At 41.9% G+C, this 27,703-nt stretch overlaps 1 protein-coding gene across 1 annotated transcript; it reads left to right on the top strand.

Moving 5' to 3' along the window:
• The first annotated feature begins 824 nt into the window (after nt 1-824).
• Nucleotides 825-26,689, top strand: unc79 (UNC-79 domain-containing protein). The gene is made up of 39 exons (XM_086971071.1): nt 825-846; nt 2,133-2,253; nt 2,654-2,814; nt 3,112-3,286; nt 3,599-3,989; nt 4,327-4,494; nt 4,782-4,990; nt 5,109-5,260; nt 5,578-5,924; nt 6,240-6,452; nt 6,894-7,454; nt 7,636-7,932; nt 8,284-8,588; nt 8,750-8,907; nt 9,436-9,605; nt 10,028-10,241; nt 10,544-10,726; nt 11,290-11,436; nt 11,651-11,739; nt 12,079-12,486; nt 12,981-13,122; nt 13,325-14,100; nt 14,708-15,552; nt 16,108-16,498; nt 16,833-17,097; nt 17,513-17,590; nt 17,872-18,049; nt 19,485-19,724; nt 20,053-20,165; nt 20,310-20,597; nt 21,054-21,124; nt 21,350-21,484; nt 21,909-22,103; nt 22,376-22,565; nt 22,816-22,891; nt 23,370-23,455; nt 23,655-23,818; nt 24,080-24,295; nt 24,550-26,689. Exons 1-39 carry the CDS (start codon nt 825-827, stop codon nt 24,772-24,774), a joined length of 9,165 nt encoding a protein of 3,054 aa, XP_086827197.1. The 3' UTR covers nt 24,775-26,689.
• The last annotated feature ends 1,014 nt before the right edge of the window (nt 26,690-27,703 follow it).

Genomic DNA, 27,703 nt, shown 5'->3' with positions numbered 1-27,703 from the left:
CCGGAAATTATAATTAATTTTAGAGTGGCTTCTTTTACTCTTACCATTTCTACGGCCTGTTATGCAGATATAACATGAAAACATCGTAGTTTAAGCTTCAACGTCGCATTGTATTCGATCACCTCGTCTAGAGCGTTGTTGCTTGTTAATTGTAGGTCTATTCCCACTATCTGTCTTTAACACTCTCGCTTTCGACCAGTAGGAGCCTAAGTCGGGAAACAACGGGAAACGCAAACGGAAGCGACTTCTTACGAGATGTCATCGAGCGACCAAAAAGCCGAAAAGAAACCGGTGATACAAAAATCAGTTAAGATAAACAATAGTCCTTTTTTCATCAGAGTGAAGGCCCCTATTCAGTCTAAAAATCAGTAACAGAAAGCATACATTCTTCAGTAATCTAACGTACTTACAGCTTTGTGGAGGATAGAGAATCGACTTGTTTTGAAAAACAGCGTATGAAGCATTGCCTCTAATCGGGCAGTCCGAAAAGATCTCAACCACACATGACATTTAATACGGCTCGAGCAGAAGTAACCCTGCAATCTATCATCCTCAACGAGTGATTAACAAAAAAATCTATATATGTTAATCCATTGTACGGGACATCGAACAAATAACGACGACGAGGAAAAAGAAGAAACGACTGACCCATTAAACGAAAGATCTTACCGAAGTCAGGTGTATGTAGCAGCGTCAAGCTAAGATTGTGAGCGTTTCGTGGATATAAAACCGAGTCATTCGGAGAAACCTCTACAAAGACCAACGCGTATTGTATGATACTTCGACGGCAATAATACCATTAGCAACACTGTGTAGTAATAAAAATGGGAACCCGTGCGGCGGCTTGTGAGTATCATATATAGTAATAATACTAATAGTAATAGTGTCCAACGGAAAGTATTTATCTAGTCCTAGATCTGGCTCAAAAGTAATAGCACAGATAAAGGAAAAACCGTCTTAAACCGGTATATGTGGGGTTTGTACAATATCTCTACTATACGCCAGCCAATGACCGGCATATTATTTTGATTCAATAGTAGAGCACGAACAATTTTAAAAGATTAATGATTATCCTTTAGTGGTTACTTGCGTTATATTTGACGTCAGGAAAAGCTTGCGTGTACGCTTGAAACAAAGGCCAGAGTCTCGCTTCCTTTGCCAGTCACCTACTGGAAACTATAACGGAGAAGCCGAATGCGATCTTATAACGACTAACGGCACAACAAGCAGCTTTAGAAACGAGAATAAACAACGGCCAAAAATGGCACGGAACTTAGCTACTCGTGGGGGTTATTCTATTGAAATTTACCTATTCATATTTTGGTCGGAAAATGCATAATAGCAGGCCCATAAATATGCGTCATGCATAGAGATAAACAGGACTGACAAAGATCCTAGGGGACGTCCCTGTATTTAGATATTTCCATGTCTTGTTAGGTTATTTTTTTCACGGCTAGATACGATGCGATGACACCCTGTGCAGCATCTACTTATAATTGATTCTGGGAAATGCCGATACCAAACGAGGTCATTATGTGGACGGTTCAAGCATTGCACGTTAAGGGCGGATAAAGTATGTGGAGAAAGACATAAATGAATACAGAACATTATCTAACTGGTTATTATAGTGGAAAAAATGTGGACAACACAGCAAACACTGTGTTTTTGGGTATTGCTGAGTGCAGACACTGTTATTCTAAACATTCATGGAAACCGATGAAAGCAATCACAAACATGATAAAGGCATTTACTTGTGTATACGCTACCTAATTTACGTATAGGTCTATTCAAATACTTTATTGTTAGTTGCAAATAGATGTCATGTTTATGTCAGATGAACAAAGAAGATAGCTTAGATCCATTTTTTTGTACGGGACCAAGTCGTACATATATAATCAAGGTCTTGTCATTGAACCTAACAAGTCGTGCCGTACCAATATGCCTAATAATGTATATAATAGACACGTATTTACGACAACACATTGTCGAAGTGCCTTGGTAAGAAATTAGTCGAAGATCTTGCTAAGACGAAAAGAACCATTGAATTACTAAACACGACAATCAGGCTTCGTCGTCAGTTAACAGGCATAGAACTTTTCCCGTCTTTTTTCCTGTTACACTTTGACATACAGTTACAGCGAAGGTCAAAAACTTAACGGAGTTCCATTCGCGTATCATGTACGGGCCGCCACCCTTACCATCCGGAGTTGACGTCTCCAACACACTCAAATACTTTTCGCTCACACTTCTTAGGTTAGTATACGGTCGAACAGTATCGAAGGCGACATACATCGTGTTAATTCATTTAAGAGCGTTACCTCTGGAACTGGTTTGGCATTGCATGAGAACGCATCCTTGCATTTAGTAATGATTAGGATGAAAATGGTCATCATGGAATTTCTCTCTAAAGTATACTATTTAATTATATCTGTAAATTTTTTAGAGGTATTTGTCTGGATCTCGTTTCTCTCGCTCACATCCAGGTGTTTGCCGCTATACCATGAGACTTGAGCTAGCATTCTTGTTTAGCTACATGGAACCCACTGAAGACACATCCCGCTCTTGCTGGTCCTAAGTCCATACTTGTTTCGATAAACTACTTCGGCACAATTACATTTATATTACCTACCGATCTACTGTCTTTTGCCTGCAGCGTGCTCAAGGATGTACCTACGATTCCCCTGGAGATGCTGCGTTCAACCGAGAAGGATCACGCACGTATCAGCCTCTTCCCCAGCCTCGACTATAAGGCCCTGTATCAGGTGCTCGTTCACCTACTCGACTGTGTGCCTATGACTACATGTGGAGCACACTGTGAGTCGTCAAATCGATAAGCGTTATATAGGATATCTGCCATTAATAACAAACAGGCAAATACCGATCGATTTGGCACAATTATCTTGGAACGACAGTTATTATACGTTTTGAAAAAAAGACATATAGAGTTCCCATTAATTCTACCTTCTTTATTTAACGACGCATGTTGTGTAGTATATGTCGATCGCGAAACTTCTACCAGCGACTCCCGGCTTTTTCAACCACGGGCACATTAACTATTATCATGAATTTTACGATGTTCACTCTGGTACCTTTGTCTTTTTCCTGTTGCAGTATTGGGACAGACGATCCTCAATACGATGGCATGCCTAGTACCATTTCTCGAGCACGAATATATGGATACATTGGGCTATATCGTTGCGTCTGCTTTGGCCCACTTTCCGACCAGTCTTCACAAAGATATTGTCGATCTGCTCTGCAATCACCTGCTGCCTGTTACGATCAGTAAGCGATTATCTATCGACCACTCATATGAAATACATTTTGCAGACGTGAATCGTACCCTGCCTTCTTAGTACATAATGCGTATTTCTTCTGAAGTGATTACGCAACTATTGTAATTTATCTCCTGTAATTTTAGCTAAATATACTGACTACAATCTTATAAACGAACTAGAACAAGTATAGGAAATTCGTCTCACATACAATAACAGGGAATGCGAGCCGACGTCCTAAATTTGCTCTGCTATATTTTTCCCTATCTTACTTAATTTTTCTGCTCGATTTTCGTTCTTTTTCTAGCAAATAACTCAGTGGGTAGTGGGAGCGAGCCGGAGGTGCCCGACTATGCCAATTTGTCGGTGGCCAGCATCATCATGTTGGTATTTCAGTACACCGATCAGATGGCTCATCAGGCCCAGCTGCTCGAATGTCTTCTTTCGTTGAAACGGGACATAGTCAAGGACCTGCTGTGCGTGATCGCGCACGGTACAGCTAAGGCGCGCCATCCAGCCGTCGAAATGCTCTTCCACTACTGGCCAACGCTGAATCCTACGCTAAGGGACAAGAAATTCGCTCCGCCACCCGGCCTAGCAGGTGGAACGGCGAGCGGCTCAGGCGGAGCCGCGGGGAGCGGAATCCAATGGAAGGCACAACAGTGTCAGATGGAAAATTGCATAGGGGCGGCCACCGGGAATAATCAAGCTATAAAGGTACGGCAATGAAAGAGATGACGACGATGATGACCCTTTAGTTAAAGGTTAAAAGGCAACACATATAATAATAAACCTGATTATTGAAAAATGTTTACTATTTCCAACATTTGTGAGGAACTCGATGGGTAAGAACGAAATAATAACGGTAGATGCTAAATATCGGGTAGTTAACTGATGATAGCATAGTCTTTTGAAATATGCACTATAATCTAGTTTGGACCATGATGACAGTTTCTTACAAGGAGTTTTTACAAACTCCAAATGCATTTACATGCATTTGTGCAGATTCATACTTCTTCTTACATCGAATGTCCTTTTTACATTTTGTTTGCAGATCTGTCTTGATCATTCGGTATCAATTTCGTCCGGTGAGCGACCTCCTCCACTGCATGTATGCCAAGCGTGCTCCGACCAGATCCGTGGAGAGCACGCCAATGCCAACTCGTTTCTCCAGCCGTGCTTGCTTCCGCTTAACGAGATCTCGCTTCAATGCGAAAACAAGGTCAGCCAGAAACAGAACTTCATAAACACACGTCTAGAGGATAACAGCTACTTGCTTTTTTGTTTCAAATCAAAGTCCACTTTAAAAACAGCTTCATTCATCAGTGAAATTACAATTAAGAGAAACGAGTTGTCTATTCAGATTATCGCTTCTGAACAACTGTTTTATAAAAAATTCAAGTCGGTTGCTGCCTACAAGGCTTGTGATTATCGGCGATAAAATACAAATTGTTAATCCGCACAAAGAAATCTGGTAATCATTGTAACCCTTTTTATCGCGCGCTACAGAACTGCGTTTCCAAAGACAAGACAGCGACAAGTACGTGCTTCTCAACGGAGTGCGCCTCGCAAAATGGCAACCGGCCACAACGTCTCTGTGGGCCATGCACCCACATTCGACATCCGGTCGGCCATGGCCATATCGTGCATCGTAACTTGCCCAGTCCCTGGGCCATGGATACCGAAACACAAATGTTCTTCGTTGAGGCTGTTGTCAGGTTTGTCAAGTGTTCCAATCAAAGGTGAAACATACTTATTGCATAGTACTATTTGCCACTCGTCATTACATATATACATTCTGCTGATCGATTTGGCGTTTTCATCTCTTTTCATCAGTTTGTTGAAAGAAGCACAGCCAAGCACTGAAAAAGGCTCAAAGGATTCGACAACGGTCGACAGACGAGCGGGTGTTACTCTACAGAGTAACGAAGGTGAAGAAAGTTCTGAGCGTTTAGCCCAGGAGGAAAGACAGCTGCTTAGTAGATATGGTACGTATATATATATATATATACGTGAGACAGCTTTTTAAGAATGCTTTCCTTAAAAAATTTCTCTCAAATACATGACCGTGTTTTCAAATATTAGCCGTTAGTATTGCATTACCTGATGCACTCTAGTGACGTACCATATCATATACAACGTACCATATTAATAGTGTTTTGGGAAGCCAATATTCCATACAACAATTTTCACAAATCGAATAAAATTGATGTCGTTACCATATAAGACCTTGGATAATCAGGTTCTGAATATCACTAACATTTCTATAAACCTACAATCTGTTCTGTACCGTTTTTCTGAATAGGCATCTGGTTACTCGTCGGCCTGTGTACCCCAGACGAGAAAACACCTCCCGACACGCTAGGGCGTTTATTGGGAATGCTCTTCCAGTGGTTCCATTACACAGCTTGTTTGCCTGACGATCAGACAGGCAACTCACTCGAACGTCTAAAAACCGAGTACATCAATGGCTGGTTGATGGACATTGTGCGCACACATTTCGATGTATTTGTCTCATGTTTGCTACCGCATCCTGCTGAATATGCGCAAGTTGGTGGCCATTGGGATGTGTGGCCCTCGCAGACGGAGCACATTAAAGAAGGCTTCCGTACACTCCTATGCCTTGTGCCTTATGATATCATTAACAGACAGGTAGACGCACGTATATAAATAAAGGCAGAGAAAGCCATAATGGAATAGGTTTGGTCGCTTGGTCGGCTTAAGTGCTAGGTGATTTGATAAAAATGCAGATTTTAGGACTGGCGGAAATCTATTATAAATGATGTAGTTAGAATAGAAATAATTTTACTTCTAATGAACAAAGCGTTACTGTTTTAAACAAAGTATAATTCAGTGTGTGTAATCTTCCAAAAAAATCTAATTTAAAAGTTTCTTTCGCTCTAATATGATTTATATACAGCTTTAGTTGTCCTAAAAGCTGATTACTCGATTTGGGATGGATAACAGGTGTGGGAATTTATCATGCCGTACTGGATGGAGGCATTTCGTTTCGAAATTCCCGAAGCGGAGCTCGCAGAGCTGAAAATCTTGCTCAGTAAAGTTCTCGATCCGGATCTCAGCCCGCTCGGTTTTGAGATCAAACAAATGTACAGCTTTCTTACGCAGCGTTTTGATTGTACCTCTGCCCGGGTGCAAGAGCAAGCCTTATTCTGGCTGCAGGTTCGTCTTTTATTATTTCTAATTCAATACATTAAAATGGTTCCGTGTTAGATTTCGATGACAAAGTAAATACTTCTTCAACTGTGTGGTAAGCTATAACGAGAATAATCTGGTTAAAGGTTTTCAATTTGTTACTACCCCCAGCTTGCTTCAGATAGCTGACCCTAAAGTACGAAACAAAGCGTGTCTACGCTTGGTTTTGAACCTAGGCCACCTCACGTCTTCTTTATTTTGGTAGACAAACGCGTCACAATTGCAACGACACAAAAGCAGATATCTGTTTTCACCACAGTCTGACAATCTTCCTACAATACAAAAAGCCCTACCATTATTTTATATTATACTTTGGGCAGCTGTGTGTTGAAATCAGTACATTTCACATATGAATGGCATTCATTACTCACAGATCATATACATTTTCTTATTGTGCTTCAATTTTAGATTATCACCCAGCTAGAAGTGCCTGTCCCCTTAAGCCTCCTATTCTCGATGTTCAAACAAGGGGTGGAATCATCAAAGAAGAACCACGAGGAAGTCGTGTCAGGTTCCCACGCGGACGCTGCAAACCAACGGACACCAAAGTTCCATCCGGTACGCCAGGACACAACGGGAACGATGCTATCCTCCCTGGGCCTCGACGGTTTACCGTCGTCCTGTTTCCCACAGGAACTCGCCCAGGAAGAAAAGCCCGATGGCGAAGTTGAGATCAGTTGTCATATTCTTATGTTAGATATACTCATTAAGCAACTTGAGCTGCAGGAGATCAACAACCATAAAGGGTTAAACACGAAAGAGAGTAAAGAAATGCAGAAGCTCATCCGAGAAATGCTCACTTGTGAATGGGTCCGCGCGCACAACTGTACTCCGCACACTACCGAAGAAACAGGCTCTCAGGTGTTGGACCTTGGCTGTGTCAACTGCGAGCTAAACTCTATTTGGTTCCAACTTGCGTTGTCCATCTGCGAGTTCATTTGCCCCGTTATGGAGGTCGCGATGGCCGATGTAAGTCAAACGACTAATAGACCGCATACGACAAAATACCCGTTCACTGATATTCAGTATCTTTTTTCGCGTCTTCCGTTACATTTTAGTAAACTCTTGTTAGATGATAATGTCACACATATTAAGTCTATCGATATCTTGAACGAATAGATATCTCTACAATATTGTACAATCATTTCAGATACCTGGGGATCACACCTCAATACCTCGAACCCCTAAAGAGCACCACGCGTCATCGGGTTTTGGTTCGGAAAGGCACCGATCGATGACGAAAAAGGAAAAAGATAGTGATTTTGTGGCGATCAATATTGAAGACCAACAGATCACCAGTGGCCTTTCAGTAGCCGGTGCCAAAGTGCACACTGCCCAAGTAACAGATGTCTCTGGCGAAACCGTTGCGGCCTTGCCACAGGAACAAGTAATGCAGGCTATCGCAACAGCTGTCACTCTTACAGAAGACGACGTTCCCGAAGCCAAGGTATAAGGATCTAGCCTTTATTGCGATTTCATGCCAATAAGATACCCTTTCTTCGTGAAGTTGGCCGTTGTGAAAAACCTCGGCTTTACTAAGCATGAGTGCCATACACGAAATGCGTGTGTTTTGTAGTGTAATTTATGGACATCCGTGTTAAATGCATATTTTATAATACTCACTTTGTAATATGGCTGAGTTCTATACGGGGTTTGTTCTGCCAACGACCTGTACGTCGCTACAACACACGTGTGACTAAGCAAACAAACAATATTTCATAATTCATCATGATCGTTTGATAAAATAGCGCCACATCCATGAACAAATTTGTTTTCTTTCGACTGGTCCATGTATTAGGTTACCGTGGCTGCGGCCATGTTGTTAGACGAAAACGACAAACAGGTTCCCGTGCAGGAGGACAGCGAAGGCTTCTGGGTGACCAGTCAAGGAAAGTTTAAGATCAATCTCGAAGAACTGCCACCTCATCTTTCGCTTGTGTACCACCTTCTTCTAGAGATGACACGCCAGTCAAACACCGATGTGCTCTATCATTTACTGCACTGCCTGAAATTGTTATGCCTGCATGCCGAAGTACTCAATAAGGCTGCCCACGACCATCGGGGTTTCCTATTATGGTGTCAAGAAAATCTCTTAGTTGTCAAGTAAGTGTCCAGTAACGTCACATGGTACCCAGTCGCGGCTTTCCTCGGGCCATACTCTAGACGGGAAGATGCGACGAGATGGGCATTTTGAGTCGTATACTTAGTAGCAATCCGTGTTCTAGTAGATACTAAACTTTCTTACCGTTATATCGGTGTTACAGTTTATGGAAGCTGCTACAGGCGGAATGCTCACAGATCGCACGCTTATGCGTTCCTCTGCTATTACATTGTGTCACCCTGCCATCGGGGATAGATCAGTTTTGGCGCTGTGTTGAAAAGGACTTTCATTCGGAATCCTGGTTAGATAGGTTCTCTGCTGGTAAGTAACCCCACTTGTAGCCACTCTAATCATCATAGCTTACATCGTACCACTTTTTCCATTTGCCACTAACTCACTAACTCTTTTTGTTCACTTATCCAGATCGATTTTTTCTATAATTAAATGTACCTTTCCAAGTGCATAAAGTTCGACGGCAATATAGTGATTAAGTATGTAAACTTGTAAAAAAAAATACATTGAGATTTGTCAGTGACAATTCCACGACGTAAATGACTTTTCCACGACCTCCGTTCGTTCTAATTTCTTATCTGTATTTGTATGTACCTCATGTTTCTATTCGAAGTTTTTTAGCCATTACTGGCAAGTGCTGGCAGAGATACTTTCCAGAGAACAATAGTTGAAGGGAATAATACAAGAAAGCTATGTAACTTAACTTGTTAGGCACAGAAATAATAATAATCCTTTATTTTCGCTTTGCCATAAGCCGTCAAATAATAATTGTAGCTATAGATACCATTGTATAAAGAAACAGAGAATTATTATCGTACCCGTTCTGCGTCATTTCAGTGGAAAAAGTGACAATGATCGGACATTTCATGGAGCCGGCTACGGTGCGCAACAGTCCTCTATTGCAATCCTCGCTGGCAAATGCTTTTTGCTATCTGTGTCATTGCATGGATGATATCAATTCGGCCGTCGCCCAACGGGCGCTGCTTTGCCTGGACACAATAAAAACGGTAGAACTTACGAAAATATACCTATCTATCTATCTATCTATGTATGAATAATAGAAATTCGAAAACGCATATACAGGCCATGTTGGTAGATCTTAGAAACAATTCCTTATTCGTGGGGGTACTACACTCACTCCCGTACGAGTAATGATATCCCCCAAATCTCGTGGACAATTCAGAACTTAAGAAAAGTAAGCTCGAAGGAAACGTTAACCACCCTCGTAGCTCTTTTGTTTTTTCTATACATGACTACAGTATTGATGAGACGCGGCTATCCGTCTCGAAGCAAACTCAACATATGACTGTTACCATCTGTAACATAAGATATAAGTTCCCCCTGGATTGACTCTCCAACGAACCGACGGATAAATATGTTTGGTTTTGTATCGATATTCGTTATAAATAGGTTGTACCTGTCGTTTTAGGTGTCGTTAAAGTTATTTATCTGGTGCTTAGAAGCCCAGTTCGATACTGTGGTCGTAGACCGACCGATGATCCTGCAGACAATTTTCCAGTTGTCAAGCCATTTTTCGGAGCGACGATTCCTCTCTTGGGATTTCTTTTTGAACCGTTTTGACGCATTATTCATGGAAGCCCAGATACTAATGGAACGAAATGGAGAGATCGCATACACCCGAGGTAAGTATTGGCTGACTAATAAGCATACACGAAATCGTATATGCTTGAAGGCGTAGTTGAGGTGGCAGCTCAGCCCGACTTTTTTTTACTGAACGATAACAATAGAATAATGGTTGGCCGAACTAACTTTAACGGTACTGCTTAGCTGCAGACGATAACGTACATGAATTTCGCTCGCACTGATATCTAAATGATATGACCCTTTTTTCCATTAATTCTATTGTTCCTCCACATGCTGCGCAACCATCCCTATTTCGTGACAATCCCGCGGGTCTGCTATCTTCTTGGTCCTCTTATCCCAGATTTGAAGAACAGCAACAAGAACAGCGAAGTGTTTCAACGGAAGCTAACCCGAGCCCAGGAAGCTCTGTCGTTGAGTAGAACCAATAGAAGCTTAACGTCCAGCCTAGCGACCAAGTATCCCTATAAGCGGACTATGTCGGCGCCCGGTCTCCTGCGGGCATCGGATCCAAAGGGACAACATGGTAAAATAATATCACAATGTCCCTATTTCGCGGATGCACACGTAGATACAGAAACAACAATAAGCAAAGGAAGTACAACGCCAACGATCAATGCTTGCACCGCTTTTCTTTTACATTATATTTAAGAATTAAATCGAGACCATGCAGTGCACGGGCGCGTTTTTCACTAACACAAATCTTCCGTATGTTTAGCTCGCGGTTTTGATCTCTCAAATGCTGCACGACTTAGTTTCAATAAGTGAACCAGCGTTGCCAACCGTCTCAACTCAGGCGGTGTTCCGTACTACAAATATTTATTTTAATTAATTTATGGATCCCCTATAGTTGGAATATGCTTGTAACAAGTATTGTGTCGCACATGATTACCAACGAAGGGTTCACTCAGATTTCAAATAACAAACTGCTCATTTTAAAGGCAGGTACCGTTATAAGGTAGACTTCACTATCTTAGATATAGTATTTACAACACATACATAGCCCCCTGGGTCTTTTCCTATACTGTTTGCTCATCATTTTGCTTACATTATCGCTCTTAATAATGCTTCGTGGTTCTCGACCTTCAGATAAAGAGAAGATTCATAGCAGACAATGCTCGGCGCCAGTTTTGAAAAGAAAGAGCTCGCGCCTGTCAACAGGCCCAGCTGCGGGAATGGCGCTTGTAATGGCAGCTACCATCCCTACTCAACACTTTCCAAACAGCTTCTTCCAAGGTATGATATTACGCTATCGCAGCAAAGTAGGCTCCGACCGACATCGCGTATTGAGATGCCGCGAACTCAGCCAATGCAATGGAAGTTAAGGACAGCGCGCAACTTTCTCTGGGGGTCATCGTATTTAGCATCCACAAATGTTAACAAATTTGGCTTAATTTCACGGATAGAATATAAATCTATTCTTATGTTTTCGTGTCTTCGGTGGGTGCAGGAGATCCCGGTCAGAAGGAGGCGGCTGAGGAGAAACATTTGCTTCAGGTGATGCAACGCACCCTGGAAAGCGATGATCTCAATGATCAGGTCGGTAGACGACAATATCCCCCTAGTGCTCATTAAAAATACCGTTTTTAAACTTTAATTCTCGACTAAGAGCAATAGAGTCTCACGCTGTATAAGTTGATTTGGACAGTAAAACAGATCTTGTGTAAATAACGTTGCCATACTTATGACATCATGAATAGCGAGAGAAGACCGCATGTTTAGAAAGGCTCTGTTAATTATAGGCTCCCTAACATTATTGAGTACGTATCGAGTGTTGAATTAGGTTCGATTCCTTCTACTGCATGCTGCTGATGCGTATGCGGTTTCATCCAGCAGATGCTTTCCTGCATCATATTATTTGCACTGGCTTCTTTTCAGGATACCCTTCATATGCTGGTATTTGTATTCCTAGAGTTTCTGTCCCGCCCAGACCCCTCACACCCAACGGAGGAGAAAAGTATGGCGCGCTCACATTCGATAGTTCTGGCCCACCTGAACATCCTCATGGGTTACAGCTTTCAGGAGCGTCATTTTATCATAGGACCACAAAGGCTCAGGGTTTCCCCCGTATTTAATGCATTCCTTTCACAGCTGGCCAAAGTGCTAGACCTGAATCATAAGATGGCCGGCGTTCTTATGCCAACCGTAATGCCCGTTTTACTCTATTGTCCAGCGCCGCAGAGGTCGTCTTTTAACACGGGCGCACATCCGCGTCATTCTCTCTGGCCGCTAGATTTTACTCAGAGACGCGCTTGGCTCACAACTGTACTCGTTATACTATACAAGGTAAGCGAGGGAACCGGTAGAAATTAGAAGACAGGGATGTAAATATAAGGCGCATAATCTGTTTGCTCTAGTTTATAGTTAAATGATAAGGATTCAAGTTACTCGCCAAATAATATCTCAGTAGATAATCTCAATTACGGGCCTCTGTCTTTAAATGAGATAAGCACCAAAAACGCTAGCCTTATTTTTGTCTAATTCCTTTTTTCAAAAGATTAAATTATGTGTGTGGTCTCGTGAATTTTGTTATTTTAGTTGAAAGTATTTGCCGCTTATAAAAAAAAAACTTCCTAAAACATGCGAATAGATCAACAGTTTTATGACGCTCTGTATGTCACTTGCTTTATATATTGAATTTCGGCTTGCGTGGTGTACGGAACGTCAGTTTCTTTTTCTTTTTTTTTTTTTAATAAACGGGCAGCGTAACGTAACTAAAATAGCAATTTTCACGTAGATCTACCTAAATGTATATGCGAATTGGCTTTTCACTATTTCAGTTCGACTACACAACGCAACCGTTGTCTCGTCAAGTGAAACATGTGATACACATTATTCTTAATACACTTCAGGCTCACAACCATCTCTGTAAAAACATTACAGACCCGTCTGTGTTCGAACCTGTCTCTTCGAGATCTAAAGGTATGTACATTCATGCAAAAACCACTTTGCCCACGCCATGATAAGCTCCAACGGTAAAGTACGATGGGAACCACTTAGTAACGAAAGAATCGTTCATGTTCCCATACACTGCTTACCTAGTTCTGCCTTAGATGCTGTAACTAGATTTACTGGGTTTATTACTTGCTTTTCTCTCTCTCTTGTGTTCCATACGGCTCGGCAGACATAATGACGAATGAACTCAACGCAGCGCCGTCAGGGGGCGATTTAAGCGGCGTTTTACAGAGCGAAGACGCTAACGGAGGACCAACAACCCAAAACGGGCAGGATCGCGAATCTGCGGGAACGCCCTCCGATCGACCTGATCGTATATTAACGATATTCGGTTCAGCCGGAATAGTCGGTGGTGCTAGCCTTACAGCAGGATCATCTGACAGCCAAGCATCAACAACCGCCGCCTACGCCCATAAGCCACTCGCTAGACTAGACGCTCACGACCCTTCCAAACCTCACCCGCTACGCCTGGCCGGATCCCCCCTACTGATCACTAAAAGCGAACGGGATATAGACGAGCAGGTCGAGTTGGTCGAACAGGAACTCGAGGCTATACCTGAGTCACCGAACGGGCAGTCCAATGAGGGGTCAAATGAGGTAACGGACCTTGAGCTGCCGTTACCCGCTTCAGATCTGCTTGAACAGGCGGTCCTACGGGTTGTTAAGGACGCACCGCCTGGTAGTCTACAACTAACAATTACTGAGCCGGCCTCGCACGTCCATGAGAATGCCAACGTAAACGTCGCCAATGTCAAAGAGCTTCGGCTAAAGGAAACGGAAGATACGTCACTACAGTCCACAAGCACTGTGGGAATTAGTTGCCTTAGTATTACGGTCGATAGCACACGCCGATTAACAGCGACCGTTGAATCGAGGGATCAGCGAGGTGAGAGGGAGGGCCGAGATACGATAGCAGAAAAAAGTTTCTCGGAACCAATGGAAAAGGTATGTATACATCCTTTTCATACATTTCAATTGCGCTTGAGGAATGACTCGCGAGTTACGAATCTACCCAATGTGTCGTTGTTAACTAGAAATGAATTTAACTAGCTCCATTAGCACGGTCTAAAAAGTCGAAGTCCCCCGAGCCCATTTGACATGTTTACCCGTATAATGTATGTATGACATTATTGTCTGGGTAATGGAGGCGTTTGTTGATCGTTTATATTTGGTTATTGTTTGATTGATGGTTTTATAAAGCATTAAACGCTATAAAAAGGATCTTCTTTTTTATAAGGCTGTTGACGAGAGTGTGGAGTCTAGATTTCTTATTTGTTTTTCACCGAGATCAAAGAGCTGCCAAAAACCTCAGAGATATGGGAAATCTGTTGAGAACTAACATTAGAAGATAATTCGCTATATTTAAAAATATAAAATGATCTCTGCTATTGATATCTCTTCGCTGTGTGTAAACTCTGCTAGAGATTTTTGTAATCGCTTAAAATAGTGATAACAGTAAACAAAAACGGGCATCACTTTGCATACAACCTACTGATATATTAGGTAGCTAGTCCTCACTCTCACGTTTGCTTCTGCCCTGTGCTTCAAACAGGTATTAGATGAACGAGATACAGCAAACCTTCTAAGCGGTCTAAGTTCCGCTGCAGTCACTATAGCCAGTCACCTGGCTGGTTCCGGCGTCGTCGCGGGTAAGAAACCTGTAACGGGAACCAGCCTAGAAATCGGCAGTAGCGACGAGAAATCTCTGCAGCAGATGCAAACCGATACGCAACAGCACAGCGTATCGCGGCTATCGCCGCCACAAGCGCGACAACAAATGCAAGAAGCCTTGCCGAAAACTTCTACTAATAGTAGTACTAGCTTCGTTACTTCACAGCCACTTGAAGCCCCGAAAGAACAGAGGGAGTTGAGGGACCGGGAGCCGTTTTGTGCCAAACGTTCGTTGGATGCTTTCCAAGCAGGCCATGGGACCGCTCTAGCCGAGAGCCTAAGTTTAGCTCATGGGCCAGCAGGGACAGCTACAGCAGCCGCGGCCATCGCAGTTGTAGCAAGGGTTAGTTCTGTCGCTGGCGCAGGCCCTGGTTATGGACCGGGTGCTGCTGGCGCTACGATCGCCGGAACATCAGCGATCAGCTATCGGGAAAAGGAGGTTGTATATAGGACACGGTCAGAGCAGGCCCCTGCCCCGCCGGGCAAGCCGATGCCGTCTTTGCCATGCGTAGAGCGACTTCTGCCAATAGGCGGCCCTCAACCTAGCGTAGGCAGTAAGGATAGATTCGATAGGTTTGATAGGGACACAAATAGTAGACAGGACCGAAGATTTCCCTTCGACCCTAGCATGCGGCTAACACAGATGCTCGCGTCAAGGGGGGCTGGCTCCAGTATAGAAATTCCTTCGCTAGAACGACTTCTGCCCGTCGGTCCTATGCCTACGAGGTGAGTTTACCGGCGTATTTAGTTGCAAGTGTGAAAGAGACAACTGATTACTGCTCGCAGAGTGGGGCAAAGAAGGAAGCGCTGACTGTTTGTTCCCTAATTTAATCACACTTGCCGAGTAATACATTTTTTCAGCTAGAAGTCTACTGACCCAAGCCACCGCACCGTATTAGTTGTGTAGCATATGATAGAGTTACACAATACGAAGAACATGATCAATAATTACTTTACTTTATAGATTCTTACACAATACCCACATTCATACATACCCGTAGGATGCAACGACAAGCCGATATTGCGGAATAACTGTACTGATGATGAACGGATATTTGAGTCTAGGAAGAGCAGCGGAAAAAAGATCTAATATTTTCTTAATTCTATTTATACTCTTTACGCGAGAAGACTTCTCTATGTGGGTTGTCCTTTGTTATAACTAGAAATTATTAGCAACGATATCCGTTGTATTGCTAGCGCAGTTACCGGATCTGCATTGCTAAACCTATATATGTGTACATATATACAATGAATTATTTTGTAACATCTCGTCCGGGACAGACGAGAGGGAGACTTCTCCCACGGCCGTAGCGTCCCGGGCTCGCCGGCTCGGCAGAGGCTGGGCAGCCAGGCAGCCCCGACCGGCTCGACAATAAGCCTAGGACCATCAGGATCAGCGACAGCAGCCTCTTCATCCCTCAGGAGAGATGTGGGAGAACATACGATGTTATCCGCTGTTCATGCGGCAAGCAACACACAGTCAAATAATGTGACCGCTACAACTATTGCCACAACTACAAATTCTACTGTAATGATAGATATAGCCCACTCGCTTAGCACCGTCATTTCTACAAGTTCTACCGTAACCACAACTACGTCAGCTACTCCATCCGTAAGTACGGCCGCTGACGGCTACGCAATCAAAACTATAGCTATCAACTTCGACGTAAAGGTGAGAGCGACATTTAGAATGCAATACAAACATTTAGAATTTCTTTCTCGAAAAGGGTTTGACTTAGCGAATCGAACTTATTGACTTGAAGATCCTTTGCTGGCTCTTGGCCTATTTTAGTTATACGGAATTGGGTGATCGGGCGCACGCTGGAGAAAAGGGGAAGGATATCCGAATCGATAAAAATGATGGAAGAAATTGAGGGTTTCATTGATCTGTGCCATATTATTCAGCAATACTGATCTCCTTTGGAACTTTATAAGGCAATCACACCACGATCACCACCTGCTCTATTTATCTCTAGGTGCCAACGCCTGACTGATCTCCTTTGCAGGACACGTCATTCACTCGAGAGCCAGTAAGCTCGACTAGCAAGGCACAAATCGAAGACGACAAAATGATTATCGAACCACTCGAACGAAAAATGGATATAGGCGAATGTAAAGACGAAGCCGATTCTAACAAGAAGCAGGACAATCGTAAGGATGAGAAAAAGAAAGACAAGGATAAATTCGAAAAAGATGAAGAGATCTGCCAAAAATTCGAGAAGGAGAGCAGGAAAGAATATAAACGTGACGTTGATAAAAAGGACAAGAAAGGTATAATCTGATCGAGGCCCATTAATCGATGAGACTAGTCGAGAAACTCGTTAATTACTGAACGAACCAATAGAGGATGAAAACGATAGTCCCTTGTAGACAGATCGACCTAGCATTTATTTACGATATGTGTTGTATATCAGATCGTGACTAGTTAATTTTAGTTTCGATTTGAATTGCCTTTCATAAGGAGTATGAAAATAATTTGAAGTTTTATAAATTTTATTAATAATCATAGTTGATTCGGGTTGTATGTGTCACTGTTTGCGGCTATCGGCCCATTTCGTGTAACGCAAGTCGAACATCCTTTCATATATGCCAGTATATATTCGTATATGACTGACAAACTAACTAGAGCAAGACGCATATTTTAGACGCGTATAATAACATTCCCATCCCAAAATCTACGTTCTAGAAAAATCCGTTACGTTATCACAGGACGAACAGAGGTGCGCAGTTTTGGCAATTCCTGAAGAAGACGATTATAGTAAAGGTCAGTGAAAATTTATTCTATGGCTGCAAACAGCATTGAGCTTGGTGAATAATCACACACTATTGATATTTAGGTTTCTATAATTGCTTTACGTTCTTACCGTACGTCTCTTTTCTTCTTCTAGGCGAAATTCTAGGTTTACAGCATCTAGGGCCATTCGCAGATGCGATTCCACTTGATCTATGAACGCCTTTACCTAAGTGTTTTCTGCACAATTTCAGATAAATGTATCATATACTTTATGGGAAAACTAACTCCACGGTTTCACCTAAATAACACAGGGGCTCATATCGAAGAAAGCAGATCGAAACTACACTACAAACAACGAAAGCAGCGCAGGGCAGCTGAGGATGCTCAACGAAAATACGATGCGAAATCGGCGGCACAGCTGAGACGCTCGCGCAAGATTAACGAGGTCAACTTTCAATCGCAGCTAAATGCTTCAGGAACCTCGAAAAGGTACGTTTCCTTCGTGAAGAACATACGATCTTCAACTGTATTTGAATATTATTTCTAGGTCGGCTATAAATCATTTACCCATTTTTTTCTTACTCTTCCCCAATGAACTTGCCCCATAATGCATGAAACAGAGTACCTTTTACTTATATATATGTATATGTGCGTTATATATTAATAGATATTAGCATTGGAAGTGATTTTTTTAAATGTTCCATGTTTCTAAGTCGCCAATTTCTGGTACAACCTAATCTGTATGTTTCGGCACTCACTCGTGGAGTGTTTCAACTAAGGGTGCATATAGATGATGGCACACTCTACAGACATCAGTAGGTCGTACGACAGTGTGAAACGACGAGTTCCGCTTCCCAATTTACAAAAATGCGGAACCTATGGTAAAATGTAGAGTAATGCAAAGTGACTGAGATATAACATATCTCTTTACCTAGGTCAAAAGTAATGCTCATTATTTAAATCGCTTAATAATGAAGTACTTATTAGAAAAAGTGTTTTCTGGTATCAGATGGTACAGACACGATTGTCACTTTTTCATTTTTGAAACGATTATACATACCTAACCTACAACACCCTAGCACGCTTGTATAGCCAATATTTTGTAAACCAGGTCTAGGTTTTTACTCAGCTCAGAAGCAGTCAGACCAATTGGACAAGGACTCGATTGAATGTTATATAACCACGATCCGTGCGTTGAAATCGATCGTTTTCTATCTGCAATGAAAAAAGTCATAAGAGCACAGCCCTATCTCAAGATAAAAAGAATAAATTCTTTACGCTAATTTCCTGGTCTATGTAGTGCTATGGAAAGCCATGATAACCTCAGCCTACTTAAATCCTATTGCGCCACGACAAATATACCTACGCACTAAACTCCAATATAGTGTCAAAATTACGTATCCATTTCCCTTTGTCTACCTAGAAAATTTAGGCCGTCATACACTGGCGCGCCATTGATGCTTGTGTGAATATATACATCGATATACCTCACTGCCAAGGATTATTAAAATAATCAAGTAATAAGTAACTTAAACAGATTGTTTGTCTCTTCATTTCTTCTCTATATACGTGATTCGTACGTGCCTAATACACCACTTCATATACCCACATCTTCCTCTATCGTAGTCGATCATTTTCTACCGCGAATCACGAGGTTATGTTATCCTGTACCTCATGCACTTGACCTTTGTCGACACATTGCACTACTTTTGTGCGGTTGTTTAACATCTATGAATACACACAATATGCTCGGCGTCCCTGTTATGTGAGCTTATTGTTATTCGATTTTACCGGTTTTCATCAAACCAAACGCTTGACTTCATCCGCTTTGTGTTCGTGGCATAATTTGGTGGCGTGTGTGTGTGCGGGCACCGGGGGTGGGGAATCTGGGGCAACTGTGTCGTTGTGGATCATATACGTATAGATCTAGCTCGGTGTCCTCGTCCAGCGCGCCGCGTCCGCCAGACGATTTGGTGATGGATCGCTGTCCCGATTGTGGAGCTCTTATCGAGCATTATGCCCACGATGAGATTGGGCTATGCATTGTCGCCCTGGCGACGTACGTCCATCGCGAGCCATCTCTTGCTGCCCCTATTCTGCCCAACATCTTGAGGGCGGTCGCGAAGATCGCACAGCAGTTTTTCTACCCCTGGCAGTCCGAACGGTTAGTTGAAAAGAAGAAACTCACAATATGTCCTGCACTTCATATTTCTAGCGTCAGTCCTAGATATAAGGAAACCTGGTTATGTTACTATATGCAGTAGAGCGAACCTACACTCTAACTTCGAAACTTTGAAAAGTCACAGGACAACTGGGTAGTCTTTTGTTTTATTTCGATCCAAGTAGCAGGAGAAACAGCATAACGATGAGAAGCAAATTTTTTTAAATTAAAACTATCCTACTGTGAAATTACCTGTATCCGTATAAGATCTATATGACAAAGATCCCAAAGAATAAGGCGGTAACAAAAGTAATACTTTTGCTTTTCGTAGCAATACCCACCTGCCAGGTGGCTGTAACAGCGTTGCTGGTCAGTTCATACGCTGCATACTACATCGCCTTTCAGCTAATGGAATCTTCATCCAGATATTTCAAGGACATTTTGGTAAGAAAATGAATGTTTCTCAATGTTTTCGTTGTTTAAAGCGCCGTGATATGAACTACGTTGCCTAAACAATTAGCGCCGTCCTTTCATGTTTACGATACCGTCAGATATATTCCCCTGTCTTTGCTATAACTTATTGTGTAGATCGAGAGTTCTTCAAAGTGATGGCTTCAGCACTCGCGGACTTCAATGAACTCAACCAATTGCAACCACTAACGATCCTCTTCGAAGATTTAAACGAACGCAAGCAGCTCTGCCGTGACCAGACGCTGCATACCCTATCGAATGTAGCCACCTATTTGGAAGCGTTACTGCTACCTTCGGCCGATGGCACTCTCTTGCAACAGTGGTCCGGATTTCTTGTACAACTTGACACGCTACTTAGGCGAGTCATTCTCATCCTCGCAACCAGCCAGCCACAGGCTGCATCAGGTTCGTCTCCGTAATGATAACACTAAAACGCATCCACTTGATGAAGGTGATCGTTTCTTTATTTTGTCACGCGGCGGGGCTTAAACCGCTGGCGTTCTTCAACCAGAAATATAGCCCTCCTGACCAACGTGGAAAAATAAACAACAGCGATGAAGCGCACGTGACCACCAGCCAAGATCGTACAACACCTCAGGACTGGCATGATTTCCCCATTAGACGTATGAAATGATGGCTCCATTTGTTAATCACTTTTTACGCGCATTTCAAACACATCTACATGTATTAGCGGTATGCTGCAACAGATAATATTGAGAGATCTGATTGTAGAGGAAGTAACACGGTTAGTTCTATGTTGTCGTGAGCAAGATGATGTATAACTTTTTGGCAAGACCACAAGAAGGTCAGCTGGTGGGTAGACTTTGAATGTAAATGTTAACAACGATGTGGATATTTTAGGCGGTAACACGTCTGGATCTTCAATGACATCCCTGAGTTGTCTGCTACGAATCATGACTTCGGTATTTAAGGTGAACTTCAATGAACATTGTGAAGCACATAACCTTTTCGACCTTTCTTTAGGTAAATTAAGATCTAAATTAGGTAAATTCCATACAAACGGACTGAGGCGGCCACCGTACAAGAACATCACGTCAATTGAAATTGATTCCAGTTGGTTAGTGAGCGTATTCATATGGTTGAATGTTATTTTGGCGATTCGAGCCACTGTTTAACGTATACATTTATTTTGACAGGTTCCCGTAATTAACGCGTGTAAAACCATTTTGGAGCCGTTTTCAAAGATACTCGGCCATGCGATCGAACATTCTTTGGTCAGCTACCAACAAGTGCTCGAGCTCTGCCATCTTTGCTACAAGAACATGTCTAGGGTAAGAATGATTATTCAAACGAAGCAAAATAATACCATTCCTTTAAGGTTCAAATGCATCCTTTTACAGATATCGTGCAGATTCCATAAATCACATACAACCATTGAATAGGACCCGTTTATGCTAGCGTCTGCCTGTTATTTATGTTAGTTGAAAACAAATTAGGTCCTGAGTTCTCCAGTATCTGCTTCACTATTGGAACAGCTCTACGATATCGTGATACGACTTTAGTTCCACTTATGCGTTTAGTTATAATTAACCTAATCTAAATTAAATAGACATGAGAATGTTCGTGTTGGCTTTTGCCTGTTCATTTAGCTAACCCAGAGCTCTAAACCGATAAGTTGAATGTACAGTTTTGCTATTTTATGGTGAAATTCGTTCACTTTAATATTAAGACCTGAATTGACTTTTGAATATACAGGAACGGGACAAATGTGTACTAAGTCGCACCGTCGTATTCGAGTTGGTGCAAGCGCTGAAATTTAAAACGTCCATTCCCGACGAAAACCTGCTCATGCTGGTGCAATTTGTACTGCAGGACGCGGGGGGGACCTTGTGCCCCAACGTCATACTTGAAGACGTTCCACTGGCACCACACGAATTGCAATCAATCCAGGTATGTGAGCTAAACTCGGCATGGCGGCTTGATATGCATCGTGTTTTTCGCATAGAATGGTTAGTTACTAATTTTAACTTAAGTTTCGGAGTAAAGGCGGGTTAATAACTAAAGAGCTCCTCTAGACACTGAGATTGTAGTGCAAGTATTTCTCGTACTTGCTGACTAGGACTTGCAACAGGAGGAGAGCATAAAGGAAGAGCCCCTCTAGCCTCTGCCGAATGGTTTCAGAATAGAATAACGGCTTAACATTCAACATGATTGTCTTACAGTATAATACCAATGCAGCGGAGTGCCTTCGGCAAAACCTGGCCGACGCAATTGAGTTTTTGGCTGACGTCCATACGCTCAGCCGTATTCGAAGCAACTTTCATGGCATAGCTTCGCGACTCAACGAGGAAACTTTGGGAGGCCAACTTAAAGCCGGTGTTGCCCAGTACCTCGCGTTGGAAATCACTAAAGGTAAGGTTGCTCGAATCTCCATTTGGGCTCGTACAACTTTATCAAAGGCCTTTTACAATTGCATTCAAAATATGTTTTTTTTTAGAGTGAACACTTGCTAGTAGCTGACCAGGGCATTTATCGTGGGCTTTGTTAGAGATACAAAATATGTATATTTAAGGAGCTTTTAATGTCAATTAAAACTATGTGTACCAGTGAAGTCGACGAGAGTTAAGGACGAATCAGTTACGTTGCTTTGCCCTTAATGCAGGTAACGGTAGGGAAAACAGAGCAATCAGCAAGTATCTCCCCTGGCTCTACAATCCCCCTTCATCGACGCAGCAGGGGTGAGTCAAATAGAATAGACAAATAATAATGCTTGCTCATATGACATCATGGCGTTGCAGACTACTACTATCAATTTATATTTCTGGAAAAAAAAATAATTAGCAGTAGGCTTTGCAACGCATTTGACTCGTTGATTGTTACCTTGTCACAGTAGCTTCGTTGCCTCGGTGTGGCCTGCTCATTAATTGATTTCAATATTTCAGATTCTGTTCCGGCGAAGCTCAGTGCAATTGCCGTCGTTGTAGTGATTCGGTTGTTTAGATTTTCGGTGGGAATTTTCTACCGATTCTTTATCTATTTGTAATTAGTACGTTCTGATATACAATTGGTTCGCTCTCATATTCAAACTCATCAGACTTCAACTTCAAAATTGATAGGCCTAAATCAACTTCGTCCTTGTCCATTTAACTCTAGCTCGGTTAGCGATCAGTCCCTAAAATAAACTAACATATACAATTGTATACTATTTGATTTTAGCCCAAAAGAGTTTACCGAATGTGTTGCTCATATCCGTCTCCTTTCCTGGATTCTCGTCGGAGCTCTCACCCACTCTGCGCTACTGGGTAACATAATAAAAACAATTAGGCATTTTTCTAATAGTACTCGAACACGTTTTTTTCTCTGCCTTGTCCACAGACAGCAAATCTTATGAAAACTATTTTTTCCTATTTGCTAATGTAAAAAAAAAGTTAAGCTTTGTTTGAACAAAGTACAAAACGGGTCCGGTCCACTCATTGGGTTTAATGGTAACCTGTCATATAGGTGGCCAGCACAGTCATTCCGCAATCACGTGCCAACCCATTCCGCTCGAAGCGAACGGACACATCGCCGAACATATTCAGGTGATTTTGGCCGGGTTTGCCGAACAATCTAAAGTCTCCGTCCTCCATATGTCATCACTGTTCCACGCCTTTATTCTTTGTCAGGTCAGTTGTATTTCTTAAAGCAAATAATAAACGTTTCTGTTTTTCCTAAATAGGATCATTCTAATGAAGACTCGTAACGTATACACTAATATACTCAAATTTAATGCAGTAGGCAATGTACATGTGTTCCACTAGACGGCGTAATGATCGCCTTTGCTTAGGTTGGTTGGCCTTTCTTTGCCTTTTTTCACTCGGTCAACTTTGCACTTTGTGGCTATGTCTGCTGCATGGACTTAAATAATTTATGCTTGATGGTTTTAGTTGTGGACTATGTACTGCGAGCACATGGTCTTTCTAAATCCACCGGGATCGGAGCAGAACCAAATGTGCATCCTAACGCTGACGGACTTCTGGGTGAAGGTTACCCCGGGAGTTCTTCAGCTTGTGTGCCACTCCAAGTTAGCAGACATGGTCAGCTTGCATTTCCTCAGCCTCATGGAAGCCCTTATGGAATGCAATTCCACAGTACTGGCAAGGGTAAGTGGCTGTTTCTTTAGAGGTAACTAGATAAAGACACATCTTGCCGTTGCGGCGCCGTGAATCATCTGAATACATTACCGTGCACGCTGGAAAGGCTTTTCGTCCATTGCGACATTATTTGCACCCTAATTTCGATCTTCTCTCCAATGAAATGATTATGCAACAAAACCTTATGAATCATCGTACAGTCGGAACATTGTATGGTGTTATATACTGTCAATAGGGTCTTCTTTCTTTTGCTCATATTGCAGCTTCTTCCAATGTGGACCCCGGCGCTGTATTCATATCAGGGCCAGATTCCGAATCAACTCAAGGTCCGGCTGCAGGCCTGTCTCGACTGGGTTCCACCTTTACAAACTCGTGAAGAAGCCACATTTGTATCCACGACCTTCCTGAAGTGGCTACAACGCCTCCAATTTAAGATGGGCCAGATCGAGTTGCAGTCTTCTACCGCCACACAATTCTACTCACTGTAATAAACAATTGCAGGACGTCATAATAGCATCGGATGCAATGGTACCATAGCAGATAACATTGAACAAATAACGAACTCGAAAAGCAACGGCAGAAGTCGCAGGCAGCAACAAAAACTTATTAACTAGGTCTAAATAATGTTGGCCTCTATCATGGGGACCGTATCTGATGAAAATGCACTGTCTCTGAGCATGTGTGCAAATGTTTGTATGTATAATGTTTCAAAAAAAAGTAGATGGAGGACCTTGCGGTCGACGCGTAACAAACGTTCCCATTAGATATGATACCAAGTGCGTTAGGCCATGCAAAACGTCGAACGTGCTCTGCACGCATCTACCGACCGCAAAGAAACCTATCTACTATGAGGCTTGTCGCCAAAACCAATGCATGGACACGATACAACAAAAATTAATACGGTATTTAGAACTTTAATGTAATAATCGTGTGAAAGTGGTTGGTACACCGCTCAGAGTGATAAGATCGTTTATACCCTTTCAGCACGACGATTTCAGGCGATATATAAGTCTGAGATACAATAGTCTAGTAAAACAAAAGAAGGACAAACGGTACCTTATAAGCGATTCTGCGAACTACACAATTATACGACAAATATATACCTAATATAAAGAAAATATACCTGATTGTTATTGCCTTGATTAGTGTGAGCGGTAGATGCACGCTTGTCCTAGAAGGGCCTTCAATTGTCGCGATCTATCTATAATTATTAAGCGATTACCCATGAGGCTGTTGCAGCGTCTACGCGATCCGTATCATCACTTGGAGTGTACAAAATTTTTTAACAGGCATCTTCACCGTAATAAAGATAATTCTGATAAGGCAAACAAGAATTTAATAAGCAGACATTTATACACGATCCCTTTCAAGTGTGACTGTGGACGGCACTTAAAGGGTATTCAAGCTGAGAAAATCAGCATTCTGGCTTGCCTCTTTGCTAGATATGATAATACTACAGCTTTAGTTCTTTTTTTTTTTTTTTTTGCTTCAACTAGGTTAGTGATGAAATATTTAAATTGAGTAAATATATTCGAGGCTTATCTTCAAAACAGTTAGGACGCATTGTTCTATATGCATTTATATTCATAGTACCTTGCCAGTCTTACCACGATTACGTAGATATACAAAATTCATTTAATACCCACGATCGTGCTATTTTTGTCATCCTGCTTTTCGTACAAAGCTTTCGTGACATTCAAAAATAGTTCAATCTTAATAAATATGTCCTTTTATAGAAATTTGAAAAAAAATTTGTAAAAATACGTTTATATACGTCGAACGGTTTTGTTCTTTGTTCTGTCAACTAACAGTTGTTTAATCTGATTCGTTTATACGCTATTCTTATAATGTTTGTCTATTATAATTCTTTTCACTTCTTCAATAGTATGGTGTGGTTTCGCCTACTAATTCGTTATCGTTTGTTTATCGCGCCATTATCTATCTATGTCTATAGTCAATGCCTTATCGCGTCTGTCAGCTCCGGTGTAGTATTTGTGCCTATACTATGGTGCGATAACTTTACTAAGAACATCAATATATATATATATATTTTTTTTTTTTAACTTTACTTCACTTGTATAGTTCCTATACAACACGATACGATGTCTCTCCGCGTGTTTTGCTTTTATAGGACATGCTATTCTATTGCTTCCTCTATTCCATAGGACTAACGTCATATGAAATTATGCAGAAAGCTAGTCACGTCTATTGTTGCCTGTTATTTGTTAAATAACAGTAATAACAGGCGAATCTCCATCCATGATATAATAGAAAGCGAATAGTTTCTGTAATGATCATTCAACTATCATTATAAAGTTGTCGTATATGCTAGAGTTTGTTGTTATGAAGCGTTTCAATAAATGCCGTGACGCGCACGTCGCAATAGTGACTGTTCGTCATATAGTCGAAGGCGTTGTCTGTACGAAAGAGTTTACGTCCTAAATACGCTACGGCTCTTACGGAAGTAACTTACTGAACTTTCGATATAACATGTGTATGCCCAATGGCCTTTTCCCTGACAACAAAAAAAAATTAGTGGCTGTCGATAAAGACTTCGTACGACTACTGTGCTGTTCTTAAGGGCAAATTTTGTGTGTTTTATCTATTGTTTCTAACAAGTTTATCGAGTGAATTGTGTGGATTCAATTATTAAGCCCTTTTCGTGTAAAGGTCGCGTGACGACTGTGGAATTGATACTGTTTCGAAATAAGGTATTATCCTCAATCCTTTCTACTATAATTTCTAGATACTATAGAATTTTTTTGAAGGTTTTGAGAAGGATGTACCGTCTGTTTGTATGCCAAGCTATCTTTCACATCTTAGCACCTGGCTTAACTTCAGGTTTCTCTATAGTTTTTCCTTATTCTTTTGCAGAACAACGTGTCCAATTTTGTCAAATGCGAATTCGTTTGTAGGAGCACACCGACCTCTATTTTCGGTTGACAGCGATCTCAGCAGGCCTTATTAACCTACAAGCGTCGTCTTTAACCGGCCGACTTAATTTGTCCTTTATCTAACTGATGGGGTGGGTGATAGCATTACATGCTGGATAGATGTTCGATAAAGGTTTATTCGACGAAGATTCCTGGGCAAGTCGGCGATAGACTTTTCTGGACCTTTATATTGTAGCGGTTCATTAGCCCCGGCTGATGCCTGGTCTTCATCTAGTTCAAGTGTCATGGACAAATGAGGGTAGGACTCATTTATAGCGACATAGTTTTCAGGGTACTTAATATTATCGTATTTCAAAAAAAATGTGTGTATAACGCGCGTTAGCAGCGGGTGGGTTCCACGGCGTGCGAAAAATTACCCCACATACCACACTTAATGCGATTTGAAACTCTATGTAAATCAAAACGACTGTTTTATTTACGTTTATCGACAATTTTAATTCTGCAGATTATCTGCTCATTAAAA

The sequence above is a fragment of the Varroa jacobsoni genome, unplaced genomic scaffold (assembly GCF_002532875.2).
Source record: "Varroa jacobsoni isolate VJ856 unplaced genomic scaffold, vjacob_1.0 scaffold_1118, whole genome shotgun sequence".
NCBI lineage: Eukaryota > Metazoa > Arthropoda > Arachnida > Mesostigmata > Varroidae > Varroa > Varroa jacobsoni.
The sequence above is the reverse complement of the archived record's forward strand: the minus strand, read 5'-3'. Positions and strand labels throughout refer to the sequence as shown.